The 21,918-nt window shown below is 37.3% G+C and overlaps 1 protein-coding gene across 1 annotated transcript in view; it reads left to right on the top strand.

Moving 5' to 3' along the window:
• Window positions 1-21,918, top strand: part of PLD1 (phospholipase D1) — a 201,881-nt gene that overhangs the window by 135,277 nt on the left and 44,686 nt on the right. The window contains exons 20-21 of the mRNA XM_051983176.1: window positions 13,042-13,152; window positions 15,652-15,740. Coding sequence (XP_051839136.1) covers window positions 13,042-13,152; window positions 15,652-15,740 — 200 coding nt within the window. The remainder of the gene's footprint in view (window positions 1-13,041; window positions 13,153-15,651; window positions 15,741-21,918) is intronic.

The raw sequence follows: 21,918 nt of genomic DNA, 5'->3' as shown, positions 1-21,918 counted from the left end.
ATACTAACTGGAGTTATGGGATCAAATAATCATTCTCCAAATGAAGAGCATTTGGTATATTGGGTTAGCTTACATTCCTGCAACTTTTCACTATCTTGAGTCCCAGTGAAATTTTTAAAGATGCATTCATTCACCTATCTAATTTATTTCAATTCAATTCAACAAGCACTTTTTAAAGCTGTTTACTATAAGACAAACACCATGATAGGCTCTGAGAAGGCAAAGTTAAAAACTGAAAAATAGTTATTGCCCTCAAGGAATTTGTATTCTACCAAGGGCTATAATACATACATAAGTATGACACAATCTTGATTTGAAAAGAGCCCAGGGAACCAGGAAAGTCCCTGAAAAGCTTCAGAAAGGAAATTGATTCTGAACTGAGCTTATGGGTGCTGAGTACCTAATACAGGGCATCCCTTAGCTTAGAACAGCACTAAGACTTTTGGGATATGGTCCATTGGAAGGACAACACTGAAGCTGAAGCTTAAATACTTTAGTTGGCCGTGTAATGAAAAGATAAGACTCATTGGAATAGACCCTGGTGTTGGCAAAGATCGAAGACAAAAGGAAAAGGGTATGGCAGAGGATGAGATGGAAAGATACCATCATGGAAGCAACAAACATGAGCTTGAAGAGACTTTTGGAGATAGAAGGACCTGGCATGCTATAGTCCATGGGGTTATGAAGTGTCAAATATGAGTGAATGAATGAACAACAAATATACATAATATGGCACTAAGTATTGAGTAGGGAGCATAAAAGAAGTTTCTCTCCTTCCTACCAGAAGCTAAGAAACTATTTAAGGAAGGATCACAGATTTAGAGCTGGAAAAGAGCCTAAAAGTCACCAAGTCCAACACCTCATTTTACAGATGAAATAGCTGAGGCCCACAGTCAAAAAGACAGTAAGTATCAGAGGTAGATCCAAATCCAGGTCCCTTCATACTGCAGCTAGTGTTCGCTCTACCATATCATACTGACTGGTTTTGACAATTTATTTTTCTAACTTTATAATCAAGATGTGCGTCTTTCTGAGTTGTAGCCCCTCTACCTAGGATTGGAGTTCATTGCCTACATATAACATGACTGTTTTGTCTTAAAAAAAAAAAGTCAAGGTTCAGAACAGGTATGACAACTTAGCTTTTTGCAAACTTTATTGCCCTGAGCCCTCTAGAACAGGAAGGGTATTGATGGAGGAGAGACGGAGCTCCCAGAAGTAGTGCCCACCTGGTTGTTTTTACTGACTGATTATTAATAACAACAACTGACATTTATATATTATCTCATTTGATCCTCCCAACAATTTTGTAAAGTAAAGGTTTTTAATCATCATTCTCATTCTACAGATGAGGAAACTAAGACTCAGCAACAGTTTAAGAGACTTGCCTTGGGGAACACAACTAAGAAATGTCAGAGGTGATATTTGAATCCAAGTCTTCTGGTACCCACAAGAGCAACTTTTCTTCTGTACCCCATTATAATGCCATATTTAGAACCTAAAATGTTATCATCATAGGATAGTCTGGAATAAGTTTGGTCCTGAATTCTATCAAAGTATTTGCAAGGGGCTATAGCCAGAGATAATGAAATTTGATCATCTCTGTGTCGTGTACAGAAGCCAAGAATTTTTGATGAAAAAATGCTGGAGGCAACACAAGAATCATAAGTTACAAGCAAATTATAAATCATGTCACAATAAAAGGTATAGCCAAAAGCCTAATGGGATCTGCTTGTTCAAATTAGTTTCTTCCATGGGAATGGAGTAAAAAGAAGACTCATTTTTCAAACCCAATGAGATAATGTATATAAGGTACTTCATAAACCTTAAAGCGCCATATAAATGTGAGCTGTTATTATCATTTTAAAAGAGAAAAGTGGCTCTCAGGGAAATATATTGGTTATAGCAAAGAACAGATGGGAGAGTGTGAAATTTAGAACCAACCCTGTATCCAGATATTCCCTTTTCCATATACCACTTGGGGGACCTGTATATTCTCATTTAGCCTTTAGATCTATGCTCATTTGACAAAATGATCACTGCTCAATCAAAAGGAATTTATCACTAGATTCTAGTGCTGGAAAACAAAGATAATAGAATAGTACCTGAAAAACAGATCTCATATCCTCCTCTTCCTTTCACTGCTTTCCACACACACACACACGCACACACACGCACGCACACACTCATATTCTCACAAACACACACACACACACACACACACACACACACACACACACGTACATTTTCCTTTCCACTCCAAACATCCCTGTTTCTCTCAACTAGACTTTTAGTTGACATAGCATGTTTCCCTATCCTGGTTCTGTTTCTCTGGACAGATCTCAGTTTATCAATGTCTTTTCTAAATCCCAAACTAAGCACAACATTCCAGTTTGTTCTAAATAGGGAACTATGCAGAGGAGCTATCTCCTCCTTCACTTTCGAAGTGCTCTAAGAGAATTTCTTTTGATGGCCATATATTGTTGGTGCATACAAAACTAATAGGCCACTGAAAACCTGACAATTTTTTTTACATGCACCATTGTCTAATTATGCCTCCTCATTTGACTTTTAAATTTTATTTTATCTTTTATTTTTTTTTCCATTTTTCATTAAAGCTTTTTATTTACAAAGCATATGCATGGGTAATTTTTCAATACTGACTCTTGCAAAACCTTCTGTTCCAACTTTTCCCTTCCTTCCTCCCACTCCCTCCCCTAGCTGGCAGGTAGTCCAAGATATGTTAAATATGTTACAATAAATGTTAAATCAATATATGTATATGTATATATATATATATATACATATATATATTCATATTTATACAGTTATCTTGCTGCACAAGAAAAATCAGATCTAGAAAGAAAAAAAAAAAAAACCTGAGAAGGAAAACAAAAATGCAAGCAAACAATAACAGAAAGAGTAAAAATGCTATGTTGTGGTCCACACTCAGTTCTCACAATCCTCTCTCTGGGTGTAAATGGTTCTCTTCATCACAAGATTATTGGGATTGATCTGCATCATCTCATTGTTGGAAAGAGCCACATCCATCAAAAAGAAAGGAAGAAAAGGAGAAAGAGAGAAAAAGAAAAGGAAGGAAGGTAGATAACTGGATAGATAGATAGATACATAGATAGCTGATAGCTAGATGAATGGATAGATGGACAGATAGATAAATGATAAAAGTAAATAGGTTCATAGAAAGCTGGATAAATACACATATGGATAAATGATAGAGGTATAGATAAATAGATAGATACCTAGATAGATAGATGAATAGTTGGATAGATGAACAGATGGATAAATGATAGAGGTAGATAGGTATGTAGGTAGTTATATCAATAGATAGAAGCAGATAGATGATAGAGATAGATTGGACAGCTGCATAGATAGATGATAGCTATCTATTTATCTATATCTATATCTATAAATAGATATAGATATAGATAGATATGTGGCCTCTTTGTATACATATACATGTATATATATATACCAATATATACACATGTATTTTATATGTAAAATGTGAGTGTATTATATAATATGCATATTATACAATAGATGATATTACATATATAATGTAGGCATATTAAGTGTATATATGTGTAGATACAGACAGACATAAACATCTCTATCTTGCATGTCCATAGTTGGGTGCCTGCTGTGTCTCTCTTTTGGTGTGAGATCCTTGAGGACAGAGACAGTGTTTTTGCCTTTCTTTGTACTCCTGACCCTTGGCGCAATACCTGACACAAAGGGAGTGCTTTGTAAATGCTTGATCTCTGAGTGATAGAGTCAGAAGTCTTCCATATCCCAGAGCCAACTGGTACCTTCCCTATCCCAAATTACCATGCTATGCTAACCCCGGTATTCTAGCCTACCCTCAGCTGCCCCCTGCCCAGATGCCTGTTCCCTAAACAATGAATGATCCCTGTCCTGTCCTGTACTCTCATCAAGACTACTAATGCTAAGGTCATAAAATTCTCCCCTACTCCCAAACATGCCCAGTCTATCTTAGTTCTCTACCGCACACAAATATACCACACACACACATCCCACACACATATATCCTTGTTTTTTTTTTTTTTTCTTTAGAGAATTGTTCTCAAGGAGAATCACTATAATTAAGCGTTAGCATTCATTTCTCATCTGCATTCTGAGAGACAGAGACAGAGAAACAGACAGAGATAGATATTCAGAGACAGAGAGACAGAGACAAACAGACAGAAAGAGAAAGAGAGAGATTTAGGCAAAGGCTAGCTCTTCCCAAATTGATTTCTGCTTCTCGAAAGTGGTTTTATAGACTTGGCACATCACTCTAGCAGCTTCAGCAGACATTTCACAAATAAGATTGGGTGCTTTCCTTTAGCCCTGGGCACATGAACCAAAATCTGCCACAAGAATCCAGAGGGAAGGCAGCCAGAAAGAGACAGAGGGAAGTGCTCAGGAAATTGCTGAGGTGCGGAGAATCTAAAATTGCAAGGTGTGGGGTTTTTGAAGAGGAATAAATTATATCAGCCAACAGTATAACTATTGCTTTGATATGGTTCAAAAGGATGAAAGTTAAGATTCCTTTAAGTTTTTAAATTTAAAATCAGCCCTACTTAATGAAGGGAGTATTTGGACTTTTAATCTGAGGGTCTGGATTTGAATGCTGACTGATACCCAATCATCATTATCATCATCATAGCTAGCATTTTTATAGCACTTAAAAGCCTAAAGAGCAAATTTTTTTTTGATCCTCCCAAAAACCCTGTTATGTCAGTGCTATCATTATCATCCCTTACTTGCTATTTGGAATCCCCTATGTGGAACTGTCTTTTAATTTCTCTGAACCTCATTTTCCCCATGTGTCAAACGAGGCTTTTAGACTAGATGAAATGACCTCTAAAGTTCCTCTCAGCCAGAGGTGTACTGGAGCCAGTTCAAACTTCCACTAGAGTTGATTGTTAAATTTTCCACATGAGCATTGACTCCTTGAAAATTGGCAACCACTTCAAACCGAGGCTTGACTCATTATTTTGTCAATTGCCCAGACTTAAGAAAATAATAGAGAAAATAATTATGTAGCTTAAATTTAAAAGTATGTCTTATATATATTTCTTTTTTAGAGCTCAAGTTGTTCAATATTTACCATCATAACATTACCAGAAATCTAAAACCTATAGAGATTATTGTTAAGATAACCTATGACAAAATGCTTATTCATTCATTTATTGGTTTGTTCAAGCAGCAATTCCCATCAGCAAGCTTACTGTGTAGTGTAGACTACTGTACTTAGAATATAGAAGATAGAAAAGTTTATATTAGACATGATTTCTGTCTTCATGGAGATTCCAATCTAGTTGGAAGGGAAGAAATAAATACACTTATCGTGTGATGATACATGTTATAATTAAGCATGTTATGGAGTTGAAAAACAAAGGCAGATTTGAGGGACAAACTTGGTATAAAGAAAGCTTCATGGAACTTATGGAAACTGGAGTAGGTGGGCATTTGTAGGTAAAAATAGAGAGGGAGGACTTTCCAGGAATAGGGAACCTCATGAGAAAAGACAGGAGGTGGGCGAATGGAGAATATTTTCAGAGAGAGTAAATCCTTGGCCAATTTGATGGGAATACCAACTGTGTCTAAGGGGGTATTATTATGCAGGGCTGAAAAGGAAGTTTGGTGCATTGGAAAGTGTGTTGAATTTGGAATATGAGGATTTGGGTTCAGATCCCATCCCCTATTAACTACCTTTTTGACCTTAAGAAATTCCATTCCCTCCATGAGCTTCCATTTTCATCTGTGAAATGAGGTATTTAGACCAAGTAGCTTCAAGTTTGTGTTCAGCTGCAAATCGTATGATCCTTTGAGCTGTCTCATGGAGACTGAATAACAAATCTCATTTCTTCAGTCCATAAAATTTGTTAAATTACTTTGTTCCCAGTCCTTTCGGATGGGAACTTTGAGCATTATTGGGATCCTTGTATGTCAATACATTAAGAAGCAGTGATTTCACCAGGCATGGGACTCTCCATGCAACCCAGCAGTCTGTAACTTTCTTTTCTCTCCTTGTAGTTGGTGAACTTTGGGGTGTCAGATTCTGGAAGTGATAGGAAAAAACCCCAAAGTTATGGAAATAAATGGTAGGAGAAAGCTAAGAGCATTGAGTCTAGGTCAATTTTTCAAAAAGTTTAACAGTGGCTAGTAAGAGTAAAGAATGGTGTGAATGAGTCGGGGAGGGCTTTTTTTTTTTTTTTAAAGGACTTAAGGAACTTGTTTAGTCTTCAGTTGGAAAGGAGATGGAAGATTGAAAATGCTTTAAAGAGAAGGGTTGACTGCTGGAGCAATTTCCTCTAGCAAGTAGTAGGGGATGTTAATTGGTCAGATAGAAAGATTAGCATCGGTTGCTTCTCTGGTAGTGATTGGGAAACAAGAAAAGGGAAAGGAGAAGGAAGAGGGAGAAGATAAAAATACCAGGAAGTTTTGCTGAATAGGAAAGAGAAACTGAGAAAGATTAAATTTCTTATGAGGGAGTTGTCTAACATTTATTGAAGGGGGATGTTTGGATCCTCTAGGTCAGGTGGGGGCTTGAGCAGAGAGGGAAAATTTTGGAACAATTACTGTTACAAATGATATGGATGCTGATAAGGGTAGAAATAGAATTGCCGAACAGTGTGAAGGGCCCATGCATGTCCATGGATGATGAACTTGTATCAAAATTAGCTCAATAGCAATGCTTAGCAGTCTTAACGCTTAAGTCAGATGGGGCTGCTCTGAACTGTTAGATTCATCTTGGAGCACTTTAGTGTCAGTATAGGAGCTCTTTCCAGTAAAATAACCTCTGGCAGAAGTATCTCCTCTTTCCCACTTCTGAGAAACCAAAACTATGCAGAACTCAATTCTGAGACGTTATTTGGTCTTATCTCTTCTAGAGGAGATAAGGTCATAAGACAGAGACTTTCATGAGCAAGCCTGAACTAGAGCTAAAAAACACCACAGGATTCAGTTTGCCATGGTTTACAGTAAATGAGTTGTTCATTATCATTTGTGACGAGTGTCCAAGTAATGCCATTGTGAGATAAAATGCCACTTTAATTGTTGAAAGATCATCAAGTTTGGGGATACATGGCTGCTAGTAAGATAACATGGTGTTGAAGGAGAAAAAATTGAATCATTTCCAAGAAATATAATGAATGTTAAATTTATCTCCTTCGTACTTGTATGCTCAGCACCTAGAACAGTGCCTGGCACATAGTAGGTGCTTAGCAAATAGTCATTGGTTAATCAGTTAACTGTATGGCCATGGTCTTTAAGTATTACTATGTAATCAGGGCATTAACAGCTTAAATGAGGTTTGGAATTAGATGAAATGGAGGCAAATGCTTTCTGCTGACATAATCACTAGCCCTTTCCATATGCCCTGCTGCTGCATCTTAAAGTCCTCTCACTCTTACCTTTTGCCCTGCAATCTCTGGACACTATCATATGATAATCCAAGATTCCCTGGGCCTTGCTTTTCATTGTCCTGCTGCATTCTTAGGATTTCTGGGACTTTCTATTTGCTCTAAGATCCTTGAGAGCAGAAACTGTCTTTTGCCTCTTTTTGTATCCCCAGAATTTAGCATAATACCTGACAAATAATAGGTCCTTTATAAATATTTATTGATATGCTGCCTCTCCTAATAAAAGTATGAGCCCTTTAGATGCAAGAACTGCCTTATTTTTTTTATTTCCTTACCCAAAATTTAGTATAGTTCTTGGCACAGAGTAAGTGCTTAATAAATATGTTTTCATTCATTCATTTGTGAGAGAAAATTCGCTGTGTTACTGTAGCAGCTTCCATCACCAGAGGCCTGGGTGAAATTCCCTAATGGAACCAATCTTTGATATCTTTTTTAAAAAATTATATTTAGATATTTTTAATGTACATTGCTTTATGAATCATGTTGGGAGAGAAAAAAATCAGAAAAAATGAAACAGAAAAAAAGGTGAACATAGCCTGTGTTGACTTACATTCAATTTTCACAGTTCATTTTCTGGATGCAGATGGCATTTTCTGCCCAAAGTCTATTAGGATTGCTTTGGATTACTGGACCACTGAGAAGAACCAAGTCTTTCATAGTTGATCATTGCACATTCTTGCTGTTACTATGTACAATGTATTCCTGGTTCTGCTTGTTTCACTCAGCATCAATTCATGTAAATCTTTCCAAGCCTTTCTAAAATCACCTTGTTCATCATTTTTATAGATCAACAATATTGCATATATCACAACTAGTTCAACTATTCCAAAATTGATGGGCAGCTACTCACTTTCCAATTCACTGCTGGGTCAAAAAATAGGCACAGTTTTATAGTCTTTTGGGCATAGTTCCAAATTGCTCTCCAAAATGGTTGGATCATTTACAATTCCAACCACAATTCATCAGTGTCCCAGTTTTTCCACACCCCCTCCAACATTCACCATTATTTTTTCCTGTCATCTTAGCCAATCTGAGAGGTGTGAAGTGGTATTTCAGAATTGTTTTAATTTGCATTTCTCTAATCAATAGTGATTTAGAGCATTTTTTAAAAATATGACCATAGATAGCTTTAGTTTCATCATCTGAAAATTGTCTGTTCACATCCTTTGACCATTTATCAATTGGGGAATGACTTGTATTCTTATAAATTTGACACAGTTTTTATATATTTTAAAAATGGGATCTTTATCACAAATACTCACTGTAAATTTTTTTTCCAGCTTTGTGCTTCCCTTTTAATCTTTATTCTTTTGGTTTTGTTTAAGCAAAACTTTTAAAATTTAATGTAATCAAAGTTGTCCATTTTGCTTTTCATATATTTAGTGTCTTTCTACCTCATTTTCTGTACTCTATCTCTCCTGTCCATGCTGACCACTCACTGGGACATGCCCCATGCTTTGAAATCACCTCTCTCTTCTTCAGAAACAACTCCATTTCCCTCAACAAGTGTTAGAAAGAAAGCAAAAGCTGATTAGTTTCTTGCTGAGATATTCCACGACTGGTTTCACTTTCCCAAATAGGATTTTCTTTATTTTGTTCTATCAGTCCCATGATTTGTTCAGTGTAGGGATATCCCTGTAAAAAGATTCTATCAATAGAGTTCCTTGCCATATCTGGGATCAACCAGCCAGTCTTTGTCAAAGGAGAAAGCTGACTCCAGATCTTCCTCTTTCAGGCAATATTATCATCCACACCATTCCTCCTCTTGCTTCTCAAACTATTAATACTAGTGGTATCAGTGATCACAATACCTGTTGTTTGTTGTAATTTACAACTTTATAAACATTGTGTTTCATGCTGTTAACAATCCTACAAAAGCTAGGTGGGTGCAATGCATAGAGTGCTGAGCCTGGAATCAGGAAGTCTCAATATCCTCAGTTCAAATCCAACCCCAGATAATTACTAGCTGTGTGACCTTAAGCAGGTTACTTTGCTTGCCTCAGTTTCCTTATCTGTAAAATGAGTTAGAGAAGGAAAGGGCAAACTGTTCAGTCTATCTGCCAAGAAAATCCCAAAAGGGGAGTCAGACACAATTGAAAAATGACTCAGCAATATTCATATAGCCTTAAAATGATACAGTTAGGATGGCAGCTAAGTAGTACAGTGGAAAGTCAGGATGAACTGAGTTCAAATCTTTTCTGAAATCTTTATTAGCTGTGTGCCTTAAGTTAAGTAACCTGACTGCTGTCTGCTACAGATTCCTCATCTGTAAAATGGGGGAAATAATAGCATTTACCTTTTAAGATGGTCATGAGAAGAAAATAATATTTGTGCTATGCAAGTGCTATTTATAACATTTATTAATATAGCATTTATAATAATAATAACTATTGCTAAATAATAACATCCATTATTATATAAAATTAGTATTAGTGATAATATTTTCTGTTATTAGTGCTTGCATACCTTTAACACATAATAGTGGGATAATAATGATATAATTATTATCCTCATTTTACTGATGGAGAGTCAAGACTTGAATCCAGCCTTTCTGACTCTAAAAGTCGTCCACTTTCAATACATACACCATAACTACTTCCAAGTTCTTACAGGAACTTTAAGTCAAATTAACCTTTAACTTACAGAAAAAATTAGAGTCTTTTTTTTTTTTTTACAGCAAGATTAATAATGCTGTGAATAATAGCTGGAATTCAAATACCAAAAGCCTCTGAAAAACCCTGTGTGATAGATAGCATTATTATTTCTATTCTAGTGATGAGGAAATCAAGGATCTGAGGTAGTTATGGAATTACCTGGGGTACTATTAAGTTACTAAATATTTGAGATCTGACACTCAAAGTTGGACTGATGTCATTGTGATGCTCTTTGTCTACTCTTTCTCGCCATAAACTCAATATTAAAGCATATTAAAGAGAAGCTAGCTACTTGCCAGCCTTTTTCAGAAAAGTCACGTACTCTATCTATTGGCATCTGATGATTGATGATTGAATGAGCAAGGTAGCAGGGATGAGGGAAATCAGACTGGATTCATAAGAAGGACTGAAACTAGAAAGGGTCATCAGGTCAAGAGACAAAAATGCAATTTGGGAGAGATTCTAGGAAAAATAGAACTCTCTTCCTCCAAGAACAGACTCCTATTATATAATCTCTGAATTCTGCTTGGAAACAATATAGCAAGAAGATTGGGAGTTGTGCTTGGCCGGAGGTATTCTTTGTGCTTAAAAAGGGGCCACAGCAAAAGGAAAAATGATGGGTTCCAGTTGTAATTTTGAGAAGAAACATATTTTTAAAGAACCACCCCTGAATTTTTCATCTATATTCTGTAATTTTGTAATGCTGAGGTTTTGAAAGTGGAGGTTAGACCAGACTCCAGCTCTATTTGGGGCAATATGATCTATGCACATTTCTGCATGACTTATGATCAATTTCAGTCTTGGCACCATTATTTAGGTTTAATCCAGAAATGGAATCTGTGCAGAGAAAAAAAAAAAGTGGAACAGCTGGAAAAAATAGGCGTTCAGTGGTGATGAAAATATTTCACTGAAGTAATACACACATTTGTCTGAGCCATCTAATTTTCATTTTGATGCAATAAATTAGATTGCAGACTGTTCATCTGAGATTTCTGGAAGCCCATCTAATATTGCTTAATGACCATACAATGCCATTGTATATGTGCTTATCTTGACTCAGAACCTACAGAAAAGATGGCCATAATTTTCTTTTCTTTTTTTTTTTTTTTTTTTTTTTTGGTAGGGGAAAAGTAATTGGGGTTAAGTGACTTGCCCAGGGTTACACAATTAGAAGTGTCTGCGATGGAATTTGAATTCAGATCTTCATGACTTCAGAGTCTATCCACTGCCCCCATTCAGTGTATGACTATAGACAAATCTTTAAACATCTCTGAACCTCAGTTCTGACCCAGGGATCTTTCAGGTCCCTTTCAGCTCTCCACTCACTCATGCAATGTAATGTGACCTAGACACAGTCTCCTTAGCTTACAGATTGGACCTCTCCAGTAAGGAACTGTAGGGAAGAAATGAAGGAGAGTCCCGCAGAATAGCCAGGTAGTTGTGCCTTTTAACACTGGGAAAGGAATAAGGAATAAGCATTTATTAAGAACCTCTTATGTGCCAAATATCATGCTAAAAATATATCTCATGTGACAGAATACTTCAGAGATCATGGCTCTATTAAAGCAAATTAATGAGATCTGTACACATGGAGTAGTATTTTATATAAATAAGGCAGCATTTCCAGCCCCCATGTTCTATAAGAAGGGCAAAGAGTCCCCAGTCTATCCCAGGAATTCTGCGTCTACAGGGTTAATAGTCTTCCAGAGAGTGGCTAGAGGTCAGAGTTGGATGGGGATCAAGAAGCAGTGAGATCCTTATGCTGGAGGAAAATTTTGGCTAGGTTTTAGACCTGGATAAAAGGTCATTAGTAAGCTAAACTCCGGGGAGACCCTCCTTTTATTGGGAGGCAAGGGAGAGATGGAAAAGAGGGCTTCTGCAGCATATGTTCAGAGCTGTCCAAGGCCAGAAATGGGAATGAAAATGGAAAGTTCATAAAGCAGGCCTGAGATAACAGAGGCTGGGTTCTGATCCAAGTGGGCTTGGATCTAGCCTATCCACTATGGCTGAGCTCAGAAGATGAGATACACACACACACACACATACACATACACACACACACACACACACACACATGTGTATATATAATTTTTTTTTTCTGTCAGTGATGCAAATTTTCATTTTAAGAAACTTATCTGGGGAAAAAAAAGTGCCCATGGTCAAGAGAAACTTATGTCTGCATCACATGTGTCTGCTAGTGTGAAGTAAAAGTTCTCTTTGGAGAGGGAAGAAGCCACATTTTGAAATGATATTTATAAAAAGAAACTTTCCCTAGAAACCGCATCTTTGTGTTTTTGATTTGAAATGAAAGCATTCTTGATGGGAACTCAGCCCACTTTTCCATGACTTTACATTAAAAAATGTCTTGAACATGCAAAAGATTCTTAACAAATTTATTGCTGTTCAATTGTTTTTCAGTTGTATCCAACTCTTTATGATCCCATTTGGGGTTTTCTTGGCAAAGATGCTAGAATGGTTTGCCCATTTCTTTCTCTGGCTCACTTGACAGATGAGGAAACTGAGGCAAACAGGTGGAGTGACTTGCCCAGGGTCACACAGCTAGTAAGTGTCTGAAGCCAGATTTGAACTCAGGAAGATGAATCCTGTTGACTCGTTGACTGAAGTCTTATGCGCTGTGAAGGCCCTCTACTGACCCTCCTTAACAAATACTTGTTTGAATTGTCTGTTATTTCCAGGAACCACTGAGATGTGTTCTAATGGGAAGAGCTTTAGTTTTACGGTCAGACCATCTGAGGTCTAACATCTCTCTGAGTCTCAGTTTCCTCATCAGTGAAATGTGGATAATAATGGCACATACCTCTCAGGATTGTTATGAAAATCAAATGAGATAATAATTGTAAAGTTCTCATAATTATTATTAGAGTTACATCCAATTAACTGGAATTCCAGTTTTAATCTTTCTTAATTTTCTCTTGTAGTTACTCCGTTCTGCTGCCGATTGGTCAGCTGGCATAAAATACCATGAAGAGTCCATCCATGCTGCGTATGTGCATGTTATAGAGAACAGCAAACACTACATCTACATAGAAGTAAGTCCCAGGGATGGGAAGACTTTCTCATGACAGTGGCGCCTGAACTCAGTGCCAGCTTTGTCTGTAGGTAGCCAACCATCTGGATTATAAGAGAGTTGGTGGGGGAAGAACTTCTTTTTTCCAAAATGTTACTTCTGCCGTGACTTCTGAAATTCTACCATTGGAATATCATTGCTTTGGGTTAAGACTCAGTTTGTCCATGTTTGTCGTTCTTAAAAAGACATAGTGCTCTAGGAGGAAGATATATGGCTCGGGATTTCACTCGCTTTATTATAAGAGGGGCTTGGGAGAACAGGACACTGAACAGACAACATTTACTAGGTCATAAGGTTTAGTCGAGAACCTGGGAGTTGGGGGAGTAGAAGAGATGGAGATCGAGTATAGTTGGGTGGTTGAAATGAAAGTGTCGGAAGCTTCCATTTGCTTATATAACTGCTGACATTGAACACTGAACATTTTTTTATTAGAGCTTTTTATTTACAAAGCATATGCATGGGTAATTTTTCCAACATTGATCCTTGCAAAACCTTTTGTCCCAAATTTTCCCCTCCTTCCCCCCTCCTCCTCCCCTAGCTGAGAGGTAATCCAATATATGTTAAATGGAACATTTAATATTTAACTGGGACCTCCGTTTGAGGGGTTCTTCCATGTTCCCCCCTCAAGATACCTTCCAGTGAGGATCTCTAGCCTCCATCTTGCAATGAGTATCTGTCCCCATTATCCTCCTTAAAGCTGTAATGAGTTTGCTTGGAAGAAGTAGAAATGAGGTACTTTCCCAGAGTCCCATACTCAATCTATGTCACACTTGGGACATGAACCCATAGATTCCTAACTCATACCCTTTGTCTACTTTCCCAAGCTATGTCTTTACAATGTTTTATGTAGCAATAAATTTATTTTGCTCAATGTGTTCATGTTGCAAACAATGTATGTGAAAAAAAAATATTTTAAACTAATGAGTTCCAGGGGGAAAAAATAGAAGTAATGAAAGTCTGCCCATTTCAATAAGTGAACCCTGTGAACTCAGAATCTGTATTATGATATTTTCATTTCTTTAATCTTGTTAAATATAATTGGCCCAGTTTATGGATCTGATCAAAGGTAATTTAACTTAAATTACCTTCTAGAGAATTGTCATTATGGAATAATATTTTCATCATTCAATTGACTCTATTATATCAAATTATTTTTGTTAAGAACTGCAGAAGTTTCTAACAATAGTAGAGACTTTGTGGCACAGCTGGGAAGCAGGCCTAAGGGCCAGGAAGATTTGGATTCAGGTCCTCACCCTAACACACAGATTGTGTGATACCTAATTTCTCAGAGCTCTGATATCTTGATTCCATCTCATTATTTGGGGGATAACTTGTCCTCTCCTTTAGAATGTAAGCTCCTTGAGGAAAAGGAACATTTTTGCTTTTCTATCCCCAGTGTTTAGCAGTGTATCTAGTATATAGTAAGTGCTTGATAAATGCTTATTGAATAGTTGACTAAGACTATAAATTATAGAGAAAGTGCTAAGTTAATAAGGGAGGATCCTCAAATGAGAGTTCTCTATGCTAATGAAAACCATAGAGATAATTCCTTGTCATAGCTGTGAATTATAATCACAGACATTTATAGCCCTATCATTTTGCAAAGAGCTTTACATTCCTTCTTTCCTTCAGTCTTGATAATAATCATCTTTATCTCTATTTTGCCTTTAAGGAAACAGACTCAGAGGGTTAAATGACTTGCTCAGGGTCACACAGCTAGAAAATGTTCATGGTAGAATTTGAACCTCAGGTCTTCCTGACTTGAAGTGCAACATAACATTTTAATATAAGATGATGTAAAGGCTGTTTGTCCAAAGTGACGCCAATCCACTGATTCACAAAATCTTAGAGCTCAGAGACCTTCGAGACCACCCAGCCTGACTCCCTTATATAATGGGTGACAAGACAAACCCAGAGAAAGGAAATGATCTGCTCAAGAGGGCAAGACCCATTTGGTGATTGAGCTTGGATGGGACCAACATCTACTAAGTCCTGGTCCAAACTTCTGAGCCTCATGTAATTGCAGAGTGAAAGCTCTATGTCTCTGTCTCCTTTCTCTCTCCTTCCCTCCCTCTCTCTCCTTGTCTCTGTCACTCTGTCTTTCTCTTTCCCTCTTTCTCTCCCTCCCTTCCCCCATCTGTCTCTCTCTCTCTCTCTCTCTCTCTCTCTCTCTCTCTCTCTCTCTCTCTCTCTCTCTCTCTCTCTCTCTCTCTCTCTCTCTTTCTCTCACACACACACACACACACACACACAGAAAATTTCCTCTTCCATTCCTGCTTTCTTTCCCTATCCCTCCATCTATCTATCTTCTCTTTTTCATCCCCTGCTCTCCCCTGATCTTGCTCTTCTTCCCTCCTTTCCTTTCTCTCTCTCCCCCTTTTCTTTTTTTTTCTCTTTCCCCCTTCCCTGTGTTAGTAAATAATTGAGTGACTTCAATGATTATCAAATTTCTTTTCTCTAGAACCAGTTCTTTATTAGTTGTGCTGATGATAAAGTTGTCTTCAACAAGATTGGTGATACTATCGCACAGCGGATACTCAAAGCTCACAGGTAAATTTTCAGCTCTATTTTGCACTTGGGGGTTTTGGAAAATATGGGTTCCACATCTGCTGCTAAGACAGTTGGGAAAATATAGCTTCAAATCCTAACATTGATGGTTTTTGCTCATATTTGCTCTTTGGCTTCTTCAATTCATCTCATTGGTTAAAGTTTTTTTACCGCATTTTTGGACAGAATTCAAATTCCAGCTGGCCATCTAAATTTTTACTGCTTGTCCAACACATCCAAGCTCTGATATGCTTTCCAAGCATGTGTTTATGCTGTGGGGAAACCCCAGTCCCTGTCATGTTTTCTATTAAGATTTTTTTTTTTCATCTTCAGTCTAATTCTTTACAAGCAATGGGTGTTTTCCTTCAAATGGATGGTTTCATCTCTATGTGAAAGCATCAAAAAGCTTTACTTTGGTAATATCAGGTCATTTGAATAAAGACACAAATACACACATATCTGGATAAAGATTGCTCTTGACTGAAGAAGGACAGAGTGACAACATTCTGGGGATTCTAGATTTAATGGGAAATTTTATACCAAAGCAGTTGACATCAACAATATTTCTTTCAAAGGGCTCTGGGAAATATTTGCTGGTCTAAGATTTTAAGAGTATTTTCTGTACATATAGTAGATGTATTTTCTTAGTTCATGTTGAATGTGGGGCCCCAGATGACAAAACTACTAACAGAACTACTTAGATCCTATAAATTTTTTTTTTGTTTTTATCTATAACTGATAGTCTTAGAATTGACTAAAAACCAGGGAAGTGAATTGGTCATATGGTCACAACTAGTAAGTGTTAAAATCAGGATCTGAATTCAGATCTTCCTGACTCCAGATTCTGCACATTATTCTTCATACCATGCTGCTAGCTTCTGGGCAGACAATTTTGGCTTCAACTAACTTTTCCCATTTCTAGTAGAGAGCATAAACCCTGTGAGCATTCAGTAAATGGCTACTAATCATTCTATAAGCACTTATTAAGCATCTAGTAGGGGCTAGAGATGCAAATACCTGTGAGGCTCTTTACTATCAAGAAGCTTACATTCTATTTAGAAAGAACCAAATATGCCCATATGTGATAGCTTATATAGACTAAGCAGCTGGTAAGTTCCTGGATGTCAGGGGTAATTTTGTTTTTATGTGTGTATTCCCAGGAGTTTGCATGGATTTTTGTTTAATTTTTGGACTGGATCTGGGATTTTATTGCTTTTAGGGAACTCTGTGGTGACAAAACATCCCTGCAACATCTTTATTTTTCAGATTTTTATTTATTTATCTTTAGCTTCTTCTCTTTTTTAATTGTGTTCCAAATTTTCTTCCTCCTGCCTGTTCTTTCCTCACCCATTGAGAAGACAACCATATGAGATTGATTATACATGTGAAATCATGCAAAATACATTTCCACATTAGTCATAATTTATGTGCAGTCTTGGAGTTGCCTGCAACACTAAGTTAATTGACTTACCCAAAGACACACTGCCTAAATAGGAGCTGAACCAAGCTCCTCCTGCATCCAAGCACAGCATGTTGTGAACCAGATGATGCTCTCTCCTTTGCTATGCATAGTGCAGACTTAATAAATGTTGTTAAATTGAATGAATGTTGATTTCTAGCCTTGTATCTGGTTTTTGCATACATTAACAGATGCTTATACAGCACCTACTATGTGTCAGGCACAATATTAAGCACTTTACAAATATTATTTCATTTTCGTAATAACTCTAAGAAGGAGATGCTGTTATAATCCTTGTTGTACAATTGAGAAAAACTAAGGGAGAGATTCAATGATCTGTCCATAGCTAGTAAGTGTCCAAGGCTAGATTCAAATTCAGATTTTCCTGATTCCTTATCTGATGCTATATCTACAGTGCCACTTTTTTGCTTCATAGAATGCTTTAGGTCATAGCATAGTTTTTTTTTTTTTTTCTGGAGCTTTTCAAGAAAGTCATCTTGGACTCTTTCTACAATTGCTGAAGTTTAGTTCTGCTTGGAGACTGTTCCAGGCTCATGAATCTGTAGGGTATTCCACATTAAGGAAGAGCTTAATCCTTTTCTTCAAGCTCTGTTGTGTTTTAGAAATGCTGCAGTTACTTTTATTACATTTGTGGAACACATTTGGTAAAGAAGAAACACTGAGATTTTTCTTGGACTTGAAGCAAAAATCATAGGAATTACAAAAATTGCAAAATTTGTGTATCGGGGCTGACACACAGCAAATGTTTTGGGTCTGAGAACAGTTCATATCACATGGAATGATCCCTTACCCATCGTAAATAAATCAGTGACTTTTTGTCCTGTAAGATGTGTGCTAGCTAGCATGTGAAAGATTTATTTTGGCTATAGAGATTGTTTGCTTTGTATAATAATTCTTTTAAAATCATGATCATACTAGTCAATTATATATAATATTGTAGTCCATATGAGCTCCAAGGATATGTAGCCCAATTCTGACCCCCTCAGATAAATCTTGGATTCTGAGCAAGGCTATGTCTTTCTTTCAGGGGAGTAGAGGAGTGATTCTCTCATGACATAGGCTTGAGCCCCCACCAGTGTGCTTCCCCTTTCCCCTATATTATGTTTAGAATTAATTTAATCATTCATCCTTAATAGTTTTTAGAAAAGGATGGTATACTAAAATAAGTTGATATAAGATATCCTTCAGCAGAAACGCTGTCAAACTCTCCCATAAACCCATACAGAATCCAGAAAGAGTTGGCTGAGTTTTAGAGTGAACAAACAGTAAAGGGGAAATGCATAGATCTTGGTCACTAAAAGTCCTTTTCTTCCATTTGTGGAATCCTTAAAAAGTTCCTTTTAAACACGATGACTCTATTTTTAGTTCTCCCTTGGCTTCTGGTATAGCACATACCATGGTGTCTGACACATAATAGGTGCTTATTGTATGCTAGCTGACTGATTGAATTGATCACTCTAAGTCCTAATTACCTCATCATTAAAAAGATTGTTGGATTTGTTAACTTCTAAAATCTCTCCTATTTTTAAATCAATGTTGCTATTTGGGTTTGGAGGGATTGTTTTCTTTGTATATTATTTTCTCTAAAATATTTAGATCTTCAGGGAAAACATGATAGCACCTATATAGCCAAGAAATGTTTTCTTCTTTTCATTTTTTCTGTTCATGGTTCATTGTAGGTACAGGACATCCCCAGTGTCCATATACTTCCCAAATCAGCTGTAAATTAAGATTTCATTCATGTTTAACTTTAACGCAGTGAAAATTAGTACTTTGATTAGGAGAAAAAATTAATTAAAATAGGGAACCTGATGGGGAGTTTCCTCTTCTAAAATATAAAACAGGGAGTTTGATCACTAGCTCCCGGAAAACAAGGGGTTTCTACTTCCCTTAACCTGCTTACACCTCTTCCTTGGCTCTGATCTCTACACTGTTTATTCCTCTAAGCACGTCTAGCTTTCCTGCCAAAAGTCAGGAGGTCAGGGCTGCCTCTGATTATGGCCATTAGAAAAAGAATGAAGCTCATGGGGAGAGTTAGCCCACAGCCAAGCCCATCAAAGGAAGTCAGACTATCTTTCTGGGACTGATTCTTGTACAAATCGAAGTGTGAGCTTCCTCTGGGGGCTCTCTTCTCTTTCCTCTCTTCTTTGGTGACCTATGCTACCTCCATGGCTTCAGGGACCACCTTGGGACACCTGACTCCCAGATGTGGATTTCCATCCCCACCTCTTCCCCACACCAGAAGCTCCATGTTTTACCTGCCTTCTATACTTCTCACCTGGGATGGCCATCAGCACCTCAAACTCTCCACATCCAAGAATGATCTCAACATATTCTTATTAAAATCTGCCTTCTCCATTCTTCACTTTCTATTTTCCCTTATCTGCTTGTGGTTCTGCTCCATGTTATCTTGTAGTTTTGTGTTTATTTGTTTTATGAGAGATAGTAGAGCAGAGAGAAGGCTATCTTTAGCATTATAAAGCTCTGAGTTCAAATCTAACCTCTGACATGTTGACTAGGGGATGCCTTAGATTATGTTTAAGGTGCAGAAGGTGCTCAAGGTGTAGAAGAGGTGCCTATCTGTGCTGGTGGAGAACAGTTCCTCACTAGAAGTTCTCTTTTGCAATGAAGTCATAGGTATATACACATGTGTGTATGTATATATACATTCTCTCTTTCTCTCTCTTTCCTTTCTCTCTTTATTTCTCTGTCTCTGTCTCTGTCTCTGTCTCTGTCTCTCTCTCCCTGCCCCTCCCTTCCTTCTCTCTCCCTCTTCCTCTCCCTTTCTTTTTCCCTCTCCCCTTTCCTTCTTTCCTTTCTCTCTCTCCCTCTCCCTCTCCCTCCCCTTTTCTCTCCCTCCCCTTTCTCTTCCTTTTTCTCTCTCTTTCTTCTCCTTTCTCCCTGTTTTGTAATACCACAATGCACATACTCATCTTTCTAAGTTCAAATCTGGCCTCAGATACTTAATAGCTATGTGACCCTGGGCAAGCCATTTAACTCTGTTTGTCTCAGTTTCCTCAAATGTAAAATGAGTTAGAAAAAGAAATGAAAAACCAATTCATTATCTTTGCCAAGAAAAGCCCATATATGAAAGTAGAGACAGATATAACTATAAACAACTAAATAACAACAAATGATATATACATATACGTATATATGTGAATTTTTCATCTGGGTCCTTAGGAATTGTCTTTGGATCACTGTCTTGATCAAAGTAGCTAAGGGTTTCATAGGTGATTGTTGTACAAAATTGCTGCTATTGTGGTTCTGCTCACTTCACTCTGCATCGGTTCATATAAATTGTCCCAAGTTTTTTCTAAAGTTCTCTTCACAATTTCTTACAGTAAATTCTAGCTCTTATGATTTATTATTTTATTATGATTTCTGTGATTCTAAGTCTTGGTTAGATTGACTTGGATGGAATAGGGATGCTATGATTTTAAAAGATTATTCCCTCCCTATCCACAGTTCATATCTCTAATCATGATTCAAGAATGCTCCTTGGCTTTTCTTCAGCTCCCTCACTTCCAGATGATCGTCTTTTGTCCTCTTTCCAACCAGCCACGTTCACTTTATTCACTGGTTTTTTAAAAGAGTCAGTAGCTTGGAGAATGAGTTAGAGTTTGATTTTTCCTTCATTTCCATCCTCCAAGAAGAAGTGCTTGAAGAATTTAAAATTTAAAAACAAAAAACATGATTCTCATGATAACTGAAAAATTTGTGGGAACTGAGGAAATTTACCCCAGCCCCCTTCTGGATCATCTTATCGGGCAACAAGAAAGCTTTACTGTCTCTAGTGTGAGAAGTACTGGATTGAGCAACAAGGATATGTATGTATGTGTAAACATGTGTGTGTGTGTGTGTATGTGTCTGTATGTGTGTGTGTGTCTTTTTAAGAAGAAACAGACTTTACAACTCGGTAACTTTTTGTAGACACTTATTGTGCAGTTGGTCTTTGAAAGGTTTCTGAGCATCACTGCAGGCCTGCTATTTGGGGAAAATAGAGAAGCAGGCACCTGTTTCTTAGGTGATAAGCCAGTGAGCAGTCGGGAGCCATTCCTTGGGGCATTTATCATCAGGGAACTGACACACACAAATAAAATACAAAGAGGCAAGGGGGGGTTTTGGGAAGAAATCCATTTGCTGCTATTATAGTTGCTATCATAATAGGTGATGTCTTTATAATATTGTGGGTACGGTTTATAAAGTACTTTATTTATATTATCTCATTTGTCCCTACAATTCAGCAAATATTCATTAGGTACTTATATAGCACCATTGCAACAACTCTGTGGGGGGCGATTATTAGCTTCATTTTATATATGAGGAATCTGAAAATCAGAAGGGGGAAGGGACGTGTCCAAGATCACACAGTTTATGACTGTCCGGGTCAAGATGATTTCATTGCTTATACAGATTCATCAATCACACGGTCATAGATTAAGAAATGGCAGTGATCACAGAAACTGAGTTCAACCATTTCATTTTATAAATGAGGAAGCTAAGGCTCATAAAGAGGAATGTCTTACCACTCAAAAGAGTTATGGATCTAGACTTGGAAAAGACCTCAGAGATGATCTAGTCTAGCCTTCTCGTTCTATGATGAGCAAACTGGGGTCCACTGAGAGGGAGCAACTTGCAAACAGTCTTAGGTCTGTGGGATCATCATTTTGGACCTAGGTCAACACCTTTATAGGTGAG

Source organism: Antechinus flavipes, chromosome 3 (genome assembly GCF_016432865.1).
Source record: "Antechinus flavipes isolate AdamAnt ecotype Samford, QLD, Australia chromosome 3, AdamAnt_v2, whole genome shotgun sequence".
NCBI lineage: Eukaryota > Metazoa > Chordata > Mammalia > Dasyuromorphia > Dasyuridae > Antechinus > Antechinus flavipes.
The sequence above is the reverse complement of the archived record's forward strand: the minus strand, read 5'-3'. Positions and strand labels throughout refer to the sequence as shown.